General features: G+C 37.5%; 1 protein-coding gene across 10 annotated transcripts in view; it reads left to right on the forward strand.

The window, feature by feature from the left end:
* The window catches only part of PPP2R5E (protein phosphatase 2 regulatory subunit B'epsilon), a 73,722-nt gene that overhangs the window by 45,931 nt on the left and 13,149 nt on the right, over positions 1-14,642 (forward strand). For all 10 annotated transcript variants that reach the window (XM_075104133.1, XM_075104135.1, XM_075104137.1 and 7 more), the window contains 2 exons: positions 9,365-9,466; positions 11,593-11,685. In XM_075104133.1, the coding sequence (XP_074960234.1) occupies positions 9,365-9,466; positions 11,593-11,685 (195 nt within the window). The remainder of the gene's footprint in view (positions 1-9,364; positions 9,467-11,592; positions 11,686-14,642) is intronic.

Consider the following 14,642-nt stretch of genomic DNA (forward strand, 5'->3'; position numbering starts at 1 on the left):
GCTGTCACGTTGACAATCACTGACCTGCCATGATAGCGAAGAAGACAGCAGTATCTATGTCCTGACCAAATCAGCGTCCCCATTGACTGCCTGCCACCATTGTCAGGGGAGTGTTTTGATTGAAAGACCAGTATCTTAAAACTGATCAAAATGGAGCACGAGTGTTCTTTGTTGTTTTGGAAGGTCTCCTCCCTGCTATGTTTAGTGTTTATGAATCCAGGAATTAATATTTCTTGTTTGGCCTTTTGGGCTACTATAATTTGGAGGTGAAGGGAAGTATGGCAAACGGGGAAAAAAGAAGGAAACTGTTTTGTGAGTTTTGGCATTATTTAAGAGCAGAAGAAAAAACATATCAGCCTGAAGCTGATATTTTAAAAGTTCTAATATTTATAAAGGAGGATTGATGGCTAAAGGGCTGTCTTGTCTTAGTTATCTAAAATGTCCAAAAATTAATATCTGTGGAAGAACATTTTTTTTGTTTTAAACTTTTATAATGTATGTGTAAATTAGTGTTCTCTGTCCACGACCCAAAAGAGTTTGGCTTTACAGATATTAGGATAGAAAAAGGTTGCCTGTAAAATTCTTCAGAAACTCTTGATATTTTGAATTACTTCTAAAATGTGGTGGTGTTATGATATAAGTGTTTGAAAAATGGTCCTTTGGGGTAGCAGCATAACAACTCCTGGATAGTTCTACTGCCAGTCATCCTAAATTCATGCCATTAAAGCCTTAATCCCTGATCGTAGTATCACATATTTTCATCTTGTTCTCTTGAGCATACGGTAATGATGTTGTATGTAGCTAAATGTGAAATCACTTGGCTGTTTGTGCATGTCTGTGTGCACGTCTGCTTCTTTAAACCACTCTCTTTAGCTTCATGTATACAGAAGTGTTTGGCATGTTACTGGTTATTTTAAAAAAATAGAACAAAATTGAATTTACTAATGGCCACCAAAGCAAGCTTGCAGTGGCCTCGTCACTGTCATCAATATCATTTGATGGGAAGAGCAGTTGGGATTTGGATTAATGGCCATAAACTGGACAGATTTATTCAGGAGGGTATTGCTCAGTGCACTTCCCCTGCAGTTTGATGTGTTGTTCAGAAGGGCATATGACATTCTTTAGAATTAGGCTAGTCTTAGGAAAAACGGCCCTTGCCAATTAAACCACACTCTGCTAAGAAGGAAATGCCAGTAATATGACTTTATGAGGCAATAATTGGACACTTAATCTAAAATTTGTTCCTGTCAGAGAAAAATGTATAGGCTTAAACTAATGATGCTGATTTTGCTGGTAGATTAAGTAATGGTAGTTGAATGAAATAAAAGTTTGTTATTATCTGCGGTATCCTAAAGGGTGTATGTAGTACAGCTTTTTGTGTTTTCTGGGTATTAAGACATAGATTGAGGAAACTGATTTCTTTCTTTTTAAAAAAATAGGATAGGAAAAATTGACAAGCTGTTAAACTGAGAAATCTGGATGAATCTCTTTGCTGGTGAGCACCATTTCAGCTCTCCTACTTGATTCTTCAAAAATTTAAACCCAACCCCTGACGTTTACCGTGATGTTTATGCAACATCCGGACAGTTGCCAGCCCATAAGAGACGGCTAATGAAACTTTTTTGAGATGTACCTTTTAGAAGGGAATAATATTACTTTCTTCTCCTCTTTTTTAAGTGCAGAAATGTCTTTGCCTTCCTGTTGTCATCTCTATCTTTTCTGTAATGACTAATCAAGTAAAATAAAACTGTAATCTCTATAGCCAAAATGAAACATCATATTAAATGTCTTGTGGCTCAGAAGCTGTGTTGAGCAACACAGTGAAAGAAACTTTGTTAAATGAATACCCAAATAAATACAAAAAATGGCATTTGAAAGGTCAGATTCTGATTTTTTTTTTCTTTTTTTCCTTTTTTTCTTCTTTCTAGTGACATAATTCTAGAAGGATTGCATTCCTTTTTCTGCAGGTTTGTCTCAACAGATAGAGTCTGATCAGGGGTTTCTTTGTGACAGACCTTTTAAACATAAAGAATATTTTGTTAAACCATGAATTTTTTTAGCATGTTAAGGAACCTATTTTTAGGACGTTTGCTAGCAGTTAGACCTTATAGGCATTATGAATTTATTTATTTTCTGTAGCTTTAGCTATAGCTTATGACTAAGTATGCCACCCTGCTTGCTTAAATGTTCATCCTGTTTTGGGGTTTTCCATGTTAAAACATTCTTGGATGGATTTTTTTATGCAAGTTATCTATATTCAGTCTTACCTTTTTGATTTAGTAAAAACCATGTGCATATGTTCCTGCTGGTTCTTGTATTAGATTTAAAAATATAATACTGAATGTCATTTTGAGTTTAAGGGAAATAAATCATATACCCTTAAAAGAATTGACAAATAATGTCTCTTTTCTAATACAAATTTTATATAACTTCAGAAATACTGTAAAATATTAGGAATTAATCTTAATCAGTACAACCTCAACTGATTGTTTTGAAACCATCTGAAATGCTGGAAGAAAGATGTGTCCTTTGACCCCCCCAAATGGACTTTGATTTAAAATTGTCATGTAGATGCAGTCATGATGGAACAAGCATGCTATCAAAGTTTAAAATAACCCAGATAAATATCATGTTGTATTTTAAATTCTATTCTAGTTTCTTTAATGTGAGAGAGATATCAATTCTGTAGAAGCAAGGAAAGAACCTAACTTTGGTTTCTTTTATGCATGATTTCCAAATTCCTCTGTTACATGCTTTCTATTATTCACATTCTTTATACACCTAGTTTGTACAAAACCCACAATGCTTATTAAAAGAAGAGGCTCCGGTGTTCTGTGCTCCTCTCAAAAAATCAGTTGGAGGCAGCTCCTCTTGCAGTAGTTGTCCCTAATAATTTTTCCCGACAGTATGTAATTACATTTACCCGTATCCATTATTCCTCCTGTTGGTTACACAGGCCTTTCATTTGTCAGACTTTATCTGCGTAATAGTACAATGAGTAGGTCTAAAGCAAAGAAATAAACTGGAAAAACATTTTTGTTCCAAGAATTACTTGTGTCAACTGCAGCTTTTTAAAATTTATTTATTTATTTTTTTAAAGGAGTGTACACCCCCACTCCCCATTTTGGCTGTGTCATCTTCTTAAATACCTTTTTTCCTCCTGTTATTCCTCCTGTTGGTTACACAGGCCTTTCATTTGTCAGACTTTATCTGCGTAATAGTACAATGAGTAGGTCTAAAGCAAAGAAATAAACTGGAAAAACATTTTTGTTCCAAGAATTACTTGTGTCAACTGCAGCTTTTTAAAATTTATTTATTTATTTTTTTAAAGGAGTGTACACCCCCACTCCCCATTTTGGCTGTGTCATCTTCTTAAATACCTTTTGCGCATCGTGTCTGTAGATAAGCACCATGTGAATCTTCTGGGAGATGGTTTTCTTGGGTTTTGAAATTTTTTTTCATTCTTCAGTTTGGAGTCTGAGACAGTGTGAGTTTTGTAACGCTGTCTAGAGTTCAAGTTGATATATTGGCAGGCTTTCACTTGATCTGATGCCTGCTCTAGAGATGAGGGGCTCTTCTGCTGCTACTGTGTGCTTTAATTTGTCCAAGATATTTGAGCTACTGCTATGATTTTTTTTAGAATGTATTGTATAGAATTACCTGGGCACATATTAAATAAATAACGGTTCCACTGGATCATCTCAAAATCTAGTTACATGGAGATAGCGGTGAATGGCTGTTAGTAGTAGGGTACCCTGTTACAGGTCAGGTCTACATGACCTGGAGTGGAATTTCAGAGCTCCAGTTCCCAGCAGCGAGAAGGCATACCCAGGGGTGCTGCCTGGGGATGGGTCTGTGCTGGCCCTTCTGACCCAGATGTGAGCGTGCTCTTAAAGTGGATCTCCCATTTGTTCTCGCTGAGCTTTGATGCTTGTCACAGAGAAGTTCTAGGGTTTGTGAATTAGATTACTTTTGGATAAAATGTCTACTTTAGGAGTGTACCTAATGCTGTCCTACCTGTTAATGGGCTTCAGTGCAAGAGATCACTGGAAAGAAACTCCTTCCTCCCAGCATAGATAGCATGGACGTTGCAACTGAGCCCCAGCTCTTTTGTTCTGCAGACTCACTCCTATTGTACTGCTCTTCCAACAGAAGCATAGCCTAAGGATCTCAGTATTACCACTTGCTCATCTGTATGGGTGGAAGCTGCTACCACTTCTGAAGTGGGTGATGGTAAGCTAACAAGTTTAGGAGTCCTGATGTAGAGCTAAATTCTTGCAGGTTATTGAATGAATTTTTAAAAGATTTAAAGGTCAAGAAAAGATGAGACCTGTTTTCCTGCTCGCTCCCCTGTGATCTGGATTGTTGACTGTGTTTGCAGTCCAATGTAGTTCTTTTAATGTGGCCAAGTCAAAAGTAATGTTGCTGGGCAAAAAGAAGGTGTATCGTATTAAGCCCCGAAAGACTGTATTTATGCAAGCAGTGGTGCCAAAAAGGATCTGAGCATTGTATCTTGACTATCTTAATATGAGTTTCCGATACAGTGCACTGTTCAAAGAAGTGAATGTTGATAAATTCAAATGGCAACATGCAGGAAAAAAAAAAGGGAGATGGTCTGGCTTTTTAAAGGTACCCCAGTATGCTTGTACGCTGCTGGGAGCTCGAAGGAAGGAAGGAAAAACAAACACAGGATTAAAACCAAAGAAACCAACAACTGGCTGGGTTCAGAAGCTCAGTCTTTCCATTTAGCAGCACAGAGGTGTCATGTCAATATAAAAATACCTATATATAAATAGATACATAGTGCATATGCAAATATATATATATATATATATATATACAGATGTAGAAGAGATCTGGTGGCTTAATGAGAAACAACAGGGAATGAGGGAGATTGAACCTTGAGATCAGAAGCAGTGCTGTAGTTAAATTAGTAGTAAAACTTTAGGAGAAGAGAGCTGGTGGAATAATTTATAATATTTTTAAGATAAAATTAGATATTTCTTTCTGTAAGGTGTACTTTAGTCAAACTTCTGGGAACAATTCAGTGGGTTATATAGAGAGATTACAGCTGAGTGACTGCAGCCGTCACTTCAGGCTCTAAAATATGTAAATCCATAGCAATATTAAAAAAAACACCTATGCAGATAGATTTCAGAAGGACAAGTTTAGTGTCTGCTGTAGGGGCTGTTGTTGTCTCCCTGTTAGCATGGCTTCACATTATGGCTTAATTATATTTTATTGTTACTGTAGGTTGTTAATATGCACAGTAGTTTAAACATTGGATGTGCAAAGGCATTCGGTTTCAATCTCGTATATACATGGGGTTTACTTGGATGGTTCCACAAACTGATCATAGAAGAACAGGTCTTCCCTGTGAGTATTCATTTATCCTGTTTTTATATAGCTAATGTATTAAGCTTCCCTGCGTGTATATTTGTTTTCATTTCAGGCTCCATTCAGGAAAACTGTTACTGATAAAAATCTTCGTTCCAAACAGCATAGAGTAGCAGCGCTGAGCTGAAATTGAATTTGTGAAGTATTTCAGTTACAGCTTTGTCATTTTTAGAGCGTTCCAGTGAGGGACAAAGAGAGGACTTCTCAGAACATTTACTCCTGACTTCAGACTTAAGCCTCTTTCTTATAGAAAAGTTATTTCAAATATAAATGTGGTGATAAAATCGGAGCTTTCTTGAAGCTTGTTACTTTTAAGCGTATGTTCATAGTCCTGGATTGGCAGGTACCAGTCATCAGATTGGTTCAGAACTTGCAGCTCATTCTTTGTGAGAGTATCAAAGCAGCCTTCCCTATATTTTTGTTTGTTTTCAGTGAATTGGCATTGACTTGTAATTGCATGGAAAACTTTTTGTCTTGCTGCTAGTCAGAGCTGTGCCTGACTGACACGCTGGCATGGAGCTTAGAGGTGTCTGGGCATCTCCAGTTTAAAAACGTACCATTTTGTCATTTCCAACTTGATCTTGGAAATTTTAGATTCAGTGCTGACGGGTGGATTTTACTGATGTGTTAAACTGGTTTCTGGCACTTGGGTGTTCATATTTTACACAGTGGGGGAGCAGTGATGTTCTTTTCTACGCCCAGTTTGGTCTGTGCTTCTGAAAGGGGCAGTCACAGAGGACAGCTTGCAGGCGTCTTTGAGGACATAATAGGGGAGATCTGTCATGATACAGCTTTCTGGAATATTAGAGTTCTAGTTTGCTTTACAAAAATATCATCTGGGCTTGGAGGTGTTCCTAATCAGTGGAAGACAGAAGTCAGTACTGATCAATAGGCATTTGTGCTGGATGTGGAAGAGGAATCAACAGGGACTGTATATGCAGGCTGGCAGGGATGTCCTTTGGCTTGATGATCCAACAGAGGTCAGAAGAGAAACGATTCAGCTATCCAGCTGACGGAATTTTGGCATGCTGCTTGGGCCCAGGGATAAATACTAAATAGCAACCTTATGCCTGTTTGAGAAAAATTACTCTTTCCAGATTTGATGTAGCATATTCCCATCTTTGTGTGGTGGCTGTCAAAGCCTCTAACATACAGCTGGGCAGTTCATGCATGGAAGAACTTGTTGCCTTCAGTTCCCCCTTAGAGGCTTATAAACATTAGCCAGCCAGAGGCTACTGATTTAGATAAGCATGCTATAAATTGACACTACATGTAAATGAGCTATCATGCTGTGTTGTGGTGATTAATGTAACTTTAATGGCACACATTATCTTTTAAAATTATGATAACCTGGGGAAATCACTTACGGATAACCTGTTCTGTCTGTTCTTCTCAGGAGAATATCTGCATTTTGGCTCAATATAGCTTATTTTTACTCCTAATGCAAAAAAGATAATTAAAGAGAACAAACTGTATACTAGGACCATATTCTAACTTGCATTGCATTTACTCCTGCATGTTAATTTTCTTATGCAAAAAACCTGCTTCTGAGTTGCCTTCAGACTGGCCTTTTTTAATAGGCACTCTCCAGAAATCACACTGGTTTTGTTACAAGCTCAAGATTCAGGTGTCAGTGCTGGCACTTAACTAATTGTTGCTGAACCCTTCATACTTCTGCCATGCTGTTAAGGCCCTGGCACTAACTGCATGAGGCTTTGTTTGACTTAATTTAAATCTTACAGGAATTTGTCTTAGTTTAGCTTTTCATTCTGAAAGTATGTACTTTTTCCTTGCAGGTTTTGCTTGTGCCATTATTCAATATTTGTTCCAGTTTCTAAACACAACAGCTGATGAACACTTATGTTTCTTTGATCTGTTGGTACAAGTTTCATTAATTTATGTATGGTTAAATTTGCAGAAACATTTCTTGTTTCAGCTGAAGTTTAAAGCAGAAAAAAAAAAATAGCTGTGGAATGCCTTTGGTTTTGCTAGTTCCCTGTTTTGGTCCAAATCCTGAGAAAGCTGGGATTTTTGAATGTGAAGCATTAACCAAAAATGCTTCAGTGAGTATTGCAGAATCCCAGATGTTTGGATCCAAGGCACCAATAGGTACATTTCCCCCTTTTTACTTGGGAATCCTTTGGGCTGTCTACCCTCTTTTTCCCTGTGCTTTAACACAGAAATAGCCCTGTCCTGCTAATTCTGATCACTTTCTTCCTTTCCCTGCTTTTTCATATCAGGCATAATAGAAGAAGGAGCCTCAGGAATCCTTGAGGAAAGACAAACTATAACATGTGTGTATTCCTGGAATAATTATTTGACTTCTCCTCATGAGACTAGAAAAGACTTCTCATGGAGGATCTCTTGAGAGAAGTGATTGAGTCAGGGGAAGAGCATAGAGAAGGGAGAAAAAGAATATCTGCTAATGAATGCTAGCAATCACTTGGCAGGTATGCACATAGGGCAAGCAGAGTTCAGTATCTTTCAGCACAGGCTATATTAAGTGCTGCGTCTGTTAAGCTTGAAAGCTATGCGGCTTAAAAACATGAGATTTACATATACAGTGAAGGTTTCTGGAGAAGTGTAACTGTAGTGAAATACACCCTCTTGTGGCAAGAAGAAAAAAGTCCAAGCAGAAACCCATGTGACGTCTGTTTTTTCTATGCTCACAGTTTCAACTTCCTTATTTTGCTTTTGTCTTACCCTTGCGTTCAGTGAATGTTCCACATGGGTATGCACCACATGTGCTTTCCTACAGTTTTCTGTTGTTTCATCTTTCTGTTTAAGCAGTAGCTGAATCTGTTCTGATTATCTTGCAAATTCTAAAACTTCACTCTGTATCAATCTGGTTTTATCAGTATTTGGATTGTTTTTAAACTCTTGTCTTTAAAGTCCCCTTAAGTTGCCAACATATTGAAAATATGCCTTACAGCCTAACTTTAAAACATTTACACAAGTAAATGGAAAAATAAGTACATGGGCTGGAAAAATAAATAAGAATGTTGAAGAACATACTAGTTTTGTTTCTTAAATAGCTTAGTTTGTCTGAACTACTATGAAGGGGTCATGTATAGACAGGATTAGGAGATAACATGCTGCTTTTCCTACTGTTTGATTAACCAATTTAGAGATGGGTCAAACACAGTAGCAGAGTGCAAAGGCGACCCATCACCTTCAAAGTGCAGAAAAGGCCTTACAGCATGTTTGCAGTTATCAGATTTGCTGCATAATAAGCTGTATACTCCGGTCAGCACTATAATTAACCCAGGGAAGCACTCTCGTTCAGTCTTTGCTGATAGCATGAACCTCACAAAGCCAAGCAGTCTCAGCAAAATATCTCTAAATAAGATTAAGCGAAGCAAACTAACCATGAAATAAAATGTAGGCTAAGTGACGAGCAAATGCTGTTTGTTGCTTCATTTAGTACCAAGTTCTGTACTTGGCATGAGGTGTCCAGGCATATAATGTGTGAATAGCACTGGCAGTTCTTAACCAGTGCTGACAGACAGGACCTTAACAGATACCATTAATGTTTTCCCTGTGCAAAGGAAAATAACCAAGTGGTGTATAAAAACGCTTGTAAAATGCATGTTGATTGCATTTCCTGCAACTCCTAAACAGTCACGGCTCTCAGCCCCTTGATGCCCAGCAGTAATGGGAATTAGATGTTGGTGGGCTCATCTGAAATGTGGTGGACAGAAATGGTGGCAGTCTTGGGTAATGCTGGATATCAGTGGTAAGAAGATACAAAAAGACCTGGAGGAAGGAAAGGCAAGGCTGGTGGCAGGTTTGTAAAGTGACAGGTTCCTTAGACCTGTACTGTTGCTAAAGAACTTTGTCAGACAGCAGGCAAAAAAATGCTGCTTATGTGACAGAGGACAGATAGAGTAGGTATGGACATACGGAGCCCTGAAATCTAGTACCTATTTGAAAAACAGATCTCATTATTCTTTCTTTCACTTTTCAGGTATCTTGCAATATCTTCAGAACTCTCCCACCTAGTGACAGCAATGAATTTGATCCAGAAGAAGATGAGCCCACCTTGGAGGCATCATGGCCACATTTACAGGTTTTTGATCATTTATCTCAGAAGAAATGCTTATAATTGCTTAATCGGTGTGATAATTTTCTCAGCTTTTTTTTGTCCCATGAATCAGAACCAGTGTGTGAGACACTAACATTTATTCATATTGTTCATGGCTGTAATACAGTATCTGCACATACCGGAGAATACTTTGTTAAACTTGCAAAATGTTAAAGCTTTCTTTCAAAATTGTACTGCCGGTGTCCCTCTTATTCCAGTTTTCCTTCATTGATATAAAAATTATTTTGCTTTCCAAACTGCTTTGATGCACAAGTGTGTTTGAGCAACTTCAGCAAGAGCATTGTGTGGATGATACTGCAGGCAGGTTTGCTTTACTACAGGTAGTTAATTTTCACACAAAAGTACACAGATATTAGCAGCTGATCAGAAAAATGAATGAGAATCTATGTCCCTATCTAAGTCTTCCTCCCTCTCCCCAGGTCAAGGTTTGCTTTCAGGTGTTTGTAGCAGGATGCATGCTCACTGCTGTGCATCATCCTTCCTCTGTACCTCAAGTGTCAACGCAAGGTATTTTGAACGAAGAATGTAAACTAGTTTTGGAGAAAGCATCATTGATGCTACTGCAGTAAATTCCTTTATAGAAAATGTAGATGCAGATCCTGCCTGTGTTAGTCAGGACAATGATTTACACCACGAGTAAATATAGAAGTTTGCCTGAGTAGCAGCTTGTGGAGTCTGGGAGTTTCTGTGAGCAAAGGAGCACGACTGATCTCGGCTTGAAATGAGGATTTTACTTGACAGTTGCATGCACAATCCTTGCCTGTGAGCAGTTTGTTTCACTCTTTTGTGCTCTCAAATTTAGAATCTGTTGAAGTGTGTGTTTCATCCCTCATTTATATTTAAAATTCACAAAAATAAGAATGTTGAAAGCTTCAAGGCAGCTCTGAACAGCTCTGCCTGCTTGGAAACATCATAGGGCATACACGTCTATTATCTTATGTTCATTGACACTAGTGCTGTAGTTTTAGAAGTCATTATTTACGTGGAAATGATGGAATTTGTTAGCCAGTGGATGATTTACCATTGTCAGGAAGAAGTGCACCAAAGTATTTCATCAACTCCTGACAAATTAATTTCCTGATGATTTAATATTAGTTATGCAAGCTGCCACTTTTTCCATGTCATATTTCTAAACTTCCCTCAACCTCTTTGATTTCCTGTTGTTTCCTTGTAGAAGTCAGAGAACACTGAAATAAAGCAGCCAGCAGCAGTATTGCAGCATATTGGCATTTGCACAGAAAAGTTTAAAATTATTTTAAAATACAATTTTTAGCTTCCTTTCTTCTTTCAGTGTTAACATTCATACTTGCTGAAGTCAGACAGGAAAAAGTTCTCAATGGCTGCTCCTCTTGAAAAGTTTGAGCAAAGAGAGTTGCTAGCTGGTAGCTCATCCGGTCAGTGACAGGTCAGAGTTGCTGTCTTAGAAGGCCACAGCAGTCCCTCTTTCACGCCACTTCCTTTTGGCCTGGTTTTTATACTCTTCTTTTTCTCCACTAAATGAAAAGTCTGTTGCCATCCCACGGAATAGTTTAGGCAGAGATGGAATTGCATGAAAGTAAGAAGGTTTTCTCCAGCCCTGGGGCTAATCTTTACAGTAAGTTAGGACTTTCAAATAAATTCTGGTTTGTATTCTTCTGTGTTTCAAGTTGTAGTAGAACACAACTCTAAGCAGTTTCTAATTTAATTTAAGTATTTCCAACTGTATCACCAACCCTTTCAGAATTGTAATGTCTGTATTTGATGTGACTTCAGCAGTTCAGAGGGAAGTTTAAATGTGCTTTCCAATTACTCTAGGAAGCTGTACAAGATGGTAACAACCATTACAAGATGGCAGTGCCTGTTCTTGGAGATGAAATGTCTTTGACTGAAGTTAAATAAGCAAAACGAACTTAAAAAGCCCACTTAATTAATTCTAACACTACAGTAGCAATTTGATAACGGAGAGAAATTTTTTTAACCTTCTTAACCTTTTGCTCTCTGGAAAAATATTTATTTTCTAGCAAAAGAATTTAGGGAAATACTTAAAACTATAAAGAGTAAGCAAGTCATAAACTAAACCATGGTGTGTGTTTGTTTGTTTTCTTTTGCAGCTTGTATATGAGTTTTTCATACGATTTTTGGAAAGCCAAGAATTTCAGCCCAGCATTGCCAAAAAATACATAGATCAGAAATTTGTTTTGCAGGTAAGCTGATCTGTTTTCTTTAAGGCTTCATTTTGCTTTTGAAAAAATTTCTTTAAGAAAATTTTGTTTAGAATTTGAAGTTGTAACTTTGCAACAGAAAAAGGCTAAACAAGCATATGCAATAAAAGTTTTCAATCTGTGGAGGTAGGGGAAATGTGTGTGTGTGTTTATATGTCAGTCTCTGTTGCCATAGATATATACAATAGTTGGTTTGGCTCCAGTTTTGATACCTTAATCAAAATATTTGACTTACTGGTTATGAGAGGGAGCTGAAACAGAACTGTTGAAAAATGAAAGGTTTACTATCAAGTAGCCTGCTGTCTGAAGAGACTACTTAAATGTCAGTTTTAATATGTCTTAATATTGTTAAAATATTTGTGTTGGAAGGGGAGAATTTTTCTCCCTTCTATCTCTGCTGGAGAACTGGCAGCAGGGACCGAAGTTCATTAACAAACCTATTCCCAGCACAGTAGTGAAAACAGCGATGCTATAGTGGTCGGGGAGGAAGCAAATCAAAAGGCCATAAAAAGTTCAACCTCTGTTAAAAGCATGGGAGAAGAAGTAGCACCAATAATAAACAACACTGGCAAATAATGGGTAGCTTTGTTTTTGTAGCTTGCTTGCCATTGTTATGGCTAAATGGCAGAGATGGCCTCTGTCAGCTGGTAGCCAGGTATTTTACCCGCATTTCATCTTCCTCCTCCTTGTGTACAAGCTAGGCTTCTTGTGTGCTTTGTTATTTCACTTGAAACTACAGTAGTTGGTCTTTTCTACTGTGGAATTTGTGTCCAGGCCTTGACACACACTGGAACGTAGATGGCTGAAAGATGTTTTCTGGGATAGACCAGGAAACTCCACAGATAAAGGTTCTGTTTTCTGCTTTCGGGAATAGGTTTGCCTTGTGTTTTCTGTTCCCATTGTGCATTTTTGTATAACTGCAAAGTCAGGAAGAACTTAGTGTTCAGTGCTGTCTATAGCTTGCTTTTGAGATCAGGGAAATTTAGAAAGATTCCTACTTAGAAAAGGGAGTTTCCTTGTGGGCTAAACTTGAATAAAAGCCAAACTAGAAGTGGTGGGAGATACTCAGCATTTCTGAAAACCTTTCTCCCACCCCCTTGTCATGGGGCTTTTATTTTTCTCTCTAGTGCTCAGGCAATAAAAGTAGTGCTTTAGTTGTAGTTGCATGTTATTCGTATGAAGAATACCTGTAAAACATAGCTACGAGAGCAATTTCTGTCCTTAAATTCAGAGGTTCAAAGAAGGGACTTCAATTTCCTTACTAATATCACAAGACCTTCTTCACCCTACAAAAGCGATGGGATATGCTTAAGTTTTTATTTTATCCATCTTTTAAATGCAAGAGCATTTTTCATCTGGATCAAACCTCTGTGGTGGAGTTTCCTTTTTGTTCATCTAAATACTGATTTGAACAAAGCGGCGCACCGATCTGATCACCCAGTACCTAGTGGAGATCTAAGAATATGCGTGGGCGGTAGTCACTCTTGACAGGTTTTTCCAGACTGATTTTATTTGCTTTACATATAGCAGGATTGCATTAGAAGGAATGCTTATGTTCTGCTTCAAAATCTAGTGAAAAAATTCCTTGATGCTCCTGTTAATGTGCTGCTGAAGTTGATCATGACTGGTGGCATCTCACACACGGCATTCAGGCCTGTTACAATTTGGCACAGGGGAATAGGTCTGAAAGAAGGATTTTTAATTTTTTTTTTATTTAGTCCTGTTAATCTTTAATAAATCTACTGAATGGACAAATGGTATCTACTGAAAGAGGGAAATACGAGATTTTGAAACCTACAACCTACATATCCGAAAATGTATGTTACGACAATTAAGAGTTCAAAAGAATTCTAAGAACTCGTAAGTTCTTGCCACGTGGTTAGGTGATGCATTCTTATATATTGCTATGCTCAAGTGTTGTCAATTTAAAATTAACATTTTTCTATTAAAAGTTCTGTTGAGCTTTATATACACATGCAGGTAGATATATTTCCATGTGTATAAATGTTTGTGTTTAGCCTGTAGGAACTGGGGTGTCCTTCCGCTTCTGTATTTATTGCGTGTCTAGAGTAACAGCTAAGAATCTGTGACTAAAGTTCACTTACATAGGAAACTGGTTTGAGACTTAGGAACATTAAGCATTTTTGGTGTTTCATGACACTGACAGCACAAGTCTTTGAAATCAGCTTTCTCTCTAAATTTTTTTTTTTAAATTTGAGGAGCTTTAATGAAGTGTTTCTTGGCAGTAAGAATGCCTCTATGAAAAAATGATACAGCTTTTTCATGGGCAGTTTTCAATCTTGTTTGCTTGCTTTTTGCTTTTGTTTTTTGAATATAGATGTGTCTCTGGCTTTCAGCTGTATGTTTTGATTTTGATAAAAAGCTGTACTTAACAGTGTAACTGTTAATTTCTAAAGGCTGCTTATAGACAGCCTGAAATGGTTGGCAGTGGTTGCTAAGAGACTTACTCTTCAAATATATCCACAAGTGTCTGTATTATGTAGGTTGCTATTTTGGAAAATTTATTTCCCTTTTCTATGTATGTTTAGTGTCAGAATAATCAAGTAAATTATGGAAGTCTCGCAGCTTAAAAATAAGACTTCTTTGTTGAAACCTGGTAACAAATCGGACATATCCAAATAATTGTTTTTTTTTTTTTCTTTTAAATGAGAGACCGAGTCTTAGTTCAGCAGTGCTGAATAAGGATTTGTATAACAGAACTGGAAATATAAATATTTTGCTCCTAAAAGCAATCCAGTAAGAAAAGTGAAAACATAACTGTTTCCAGCTGTTTGCTGTCTTTGGGTGAAACTTGCTATTTGGGGAAGGATGAGGTGACTATTTATTTAACTGTAGAACTAATTGAAAAAAGCAGCGTGTTTATAACCTCTGGAGGGCAGCTGACAAACCTCATTGTTTCCTCATAAAATTCCCACCAC

Source organism: Phalacrocorax aristotelis, chromosome 9 (assembly GCF_949628215.1).
Source record: "Phalacrocorax aristotelis chromosome 9, bGulAri2.1, whole genome shotgun sequence".
Classification (NCBI taxonomy): domain Eukaryota; kingdom Metazoa; phylum Chordata; class Aves; order Suliformes; family Phalacrocoracidae; genus Phalacrocorax; species Phalacrocorax aristotelis.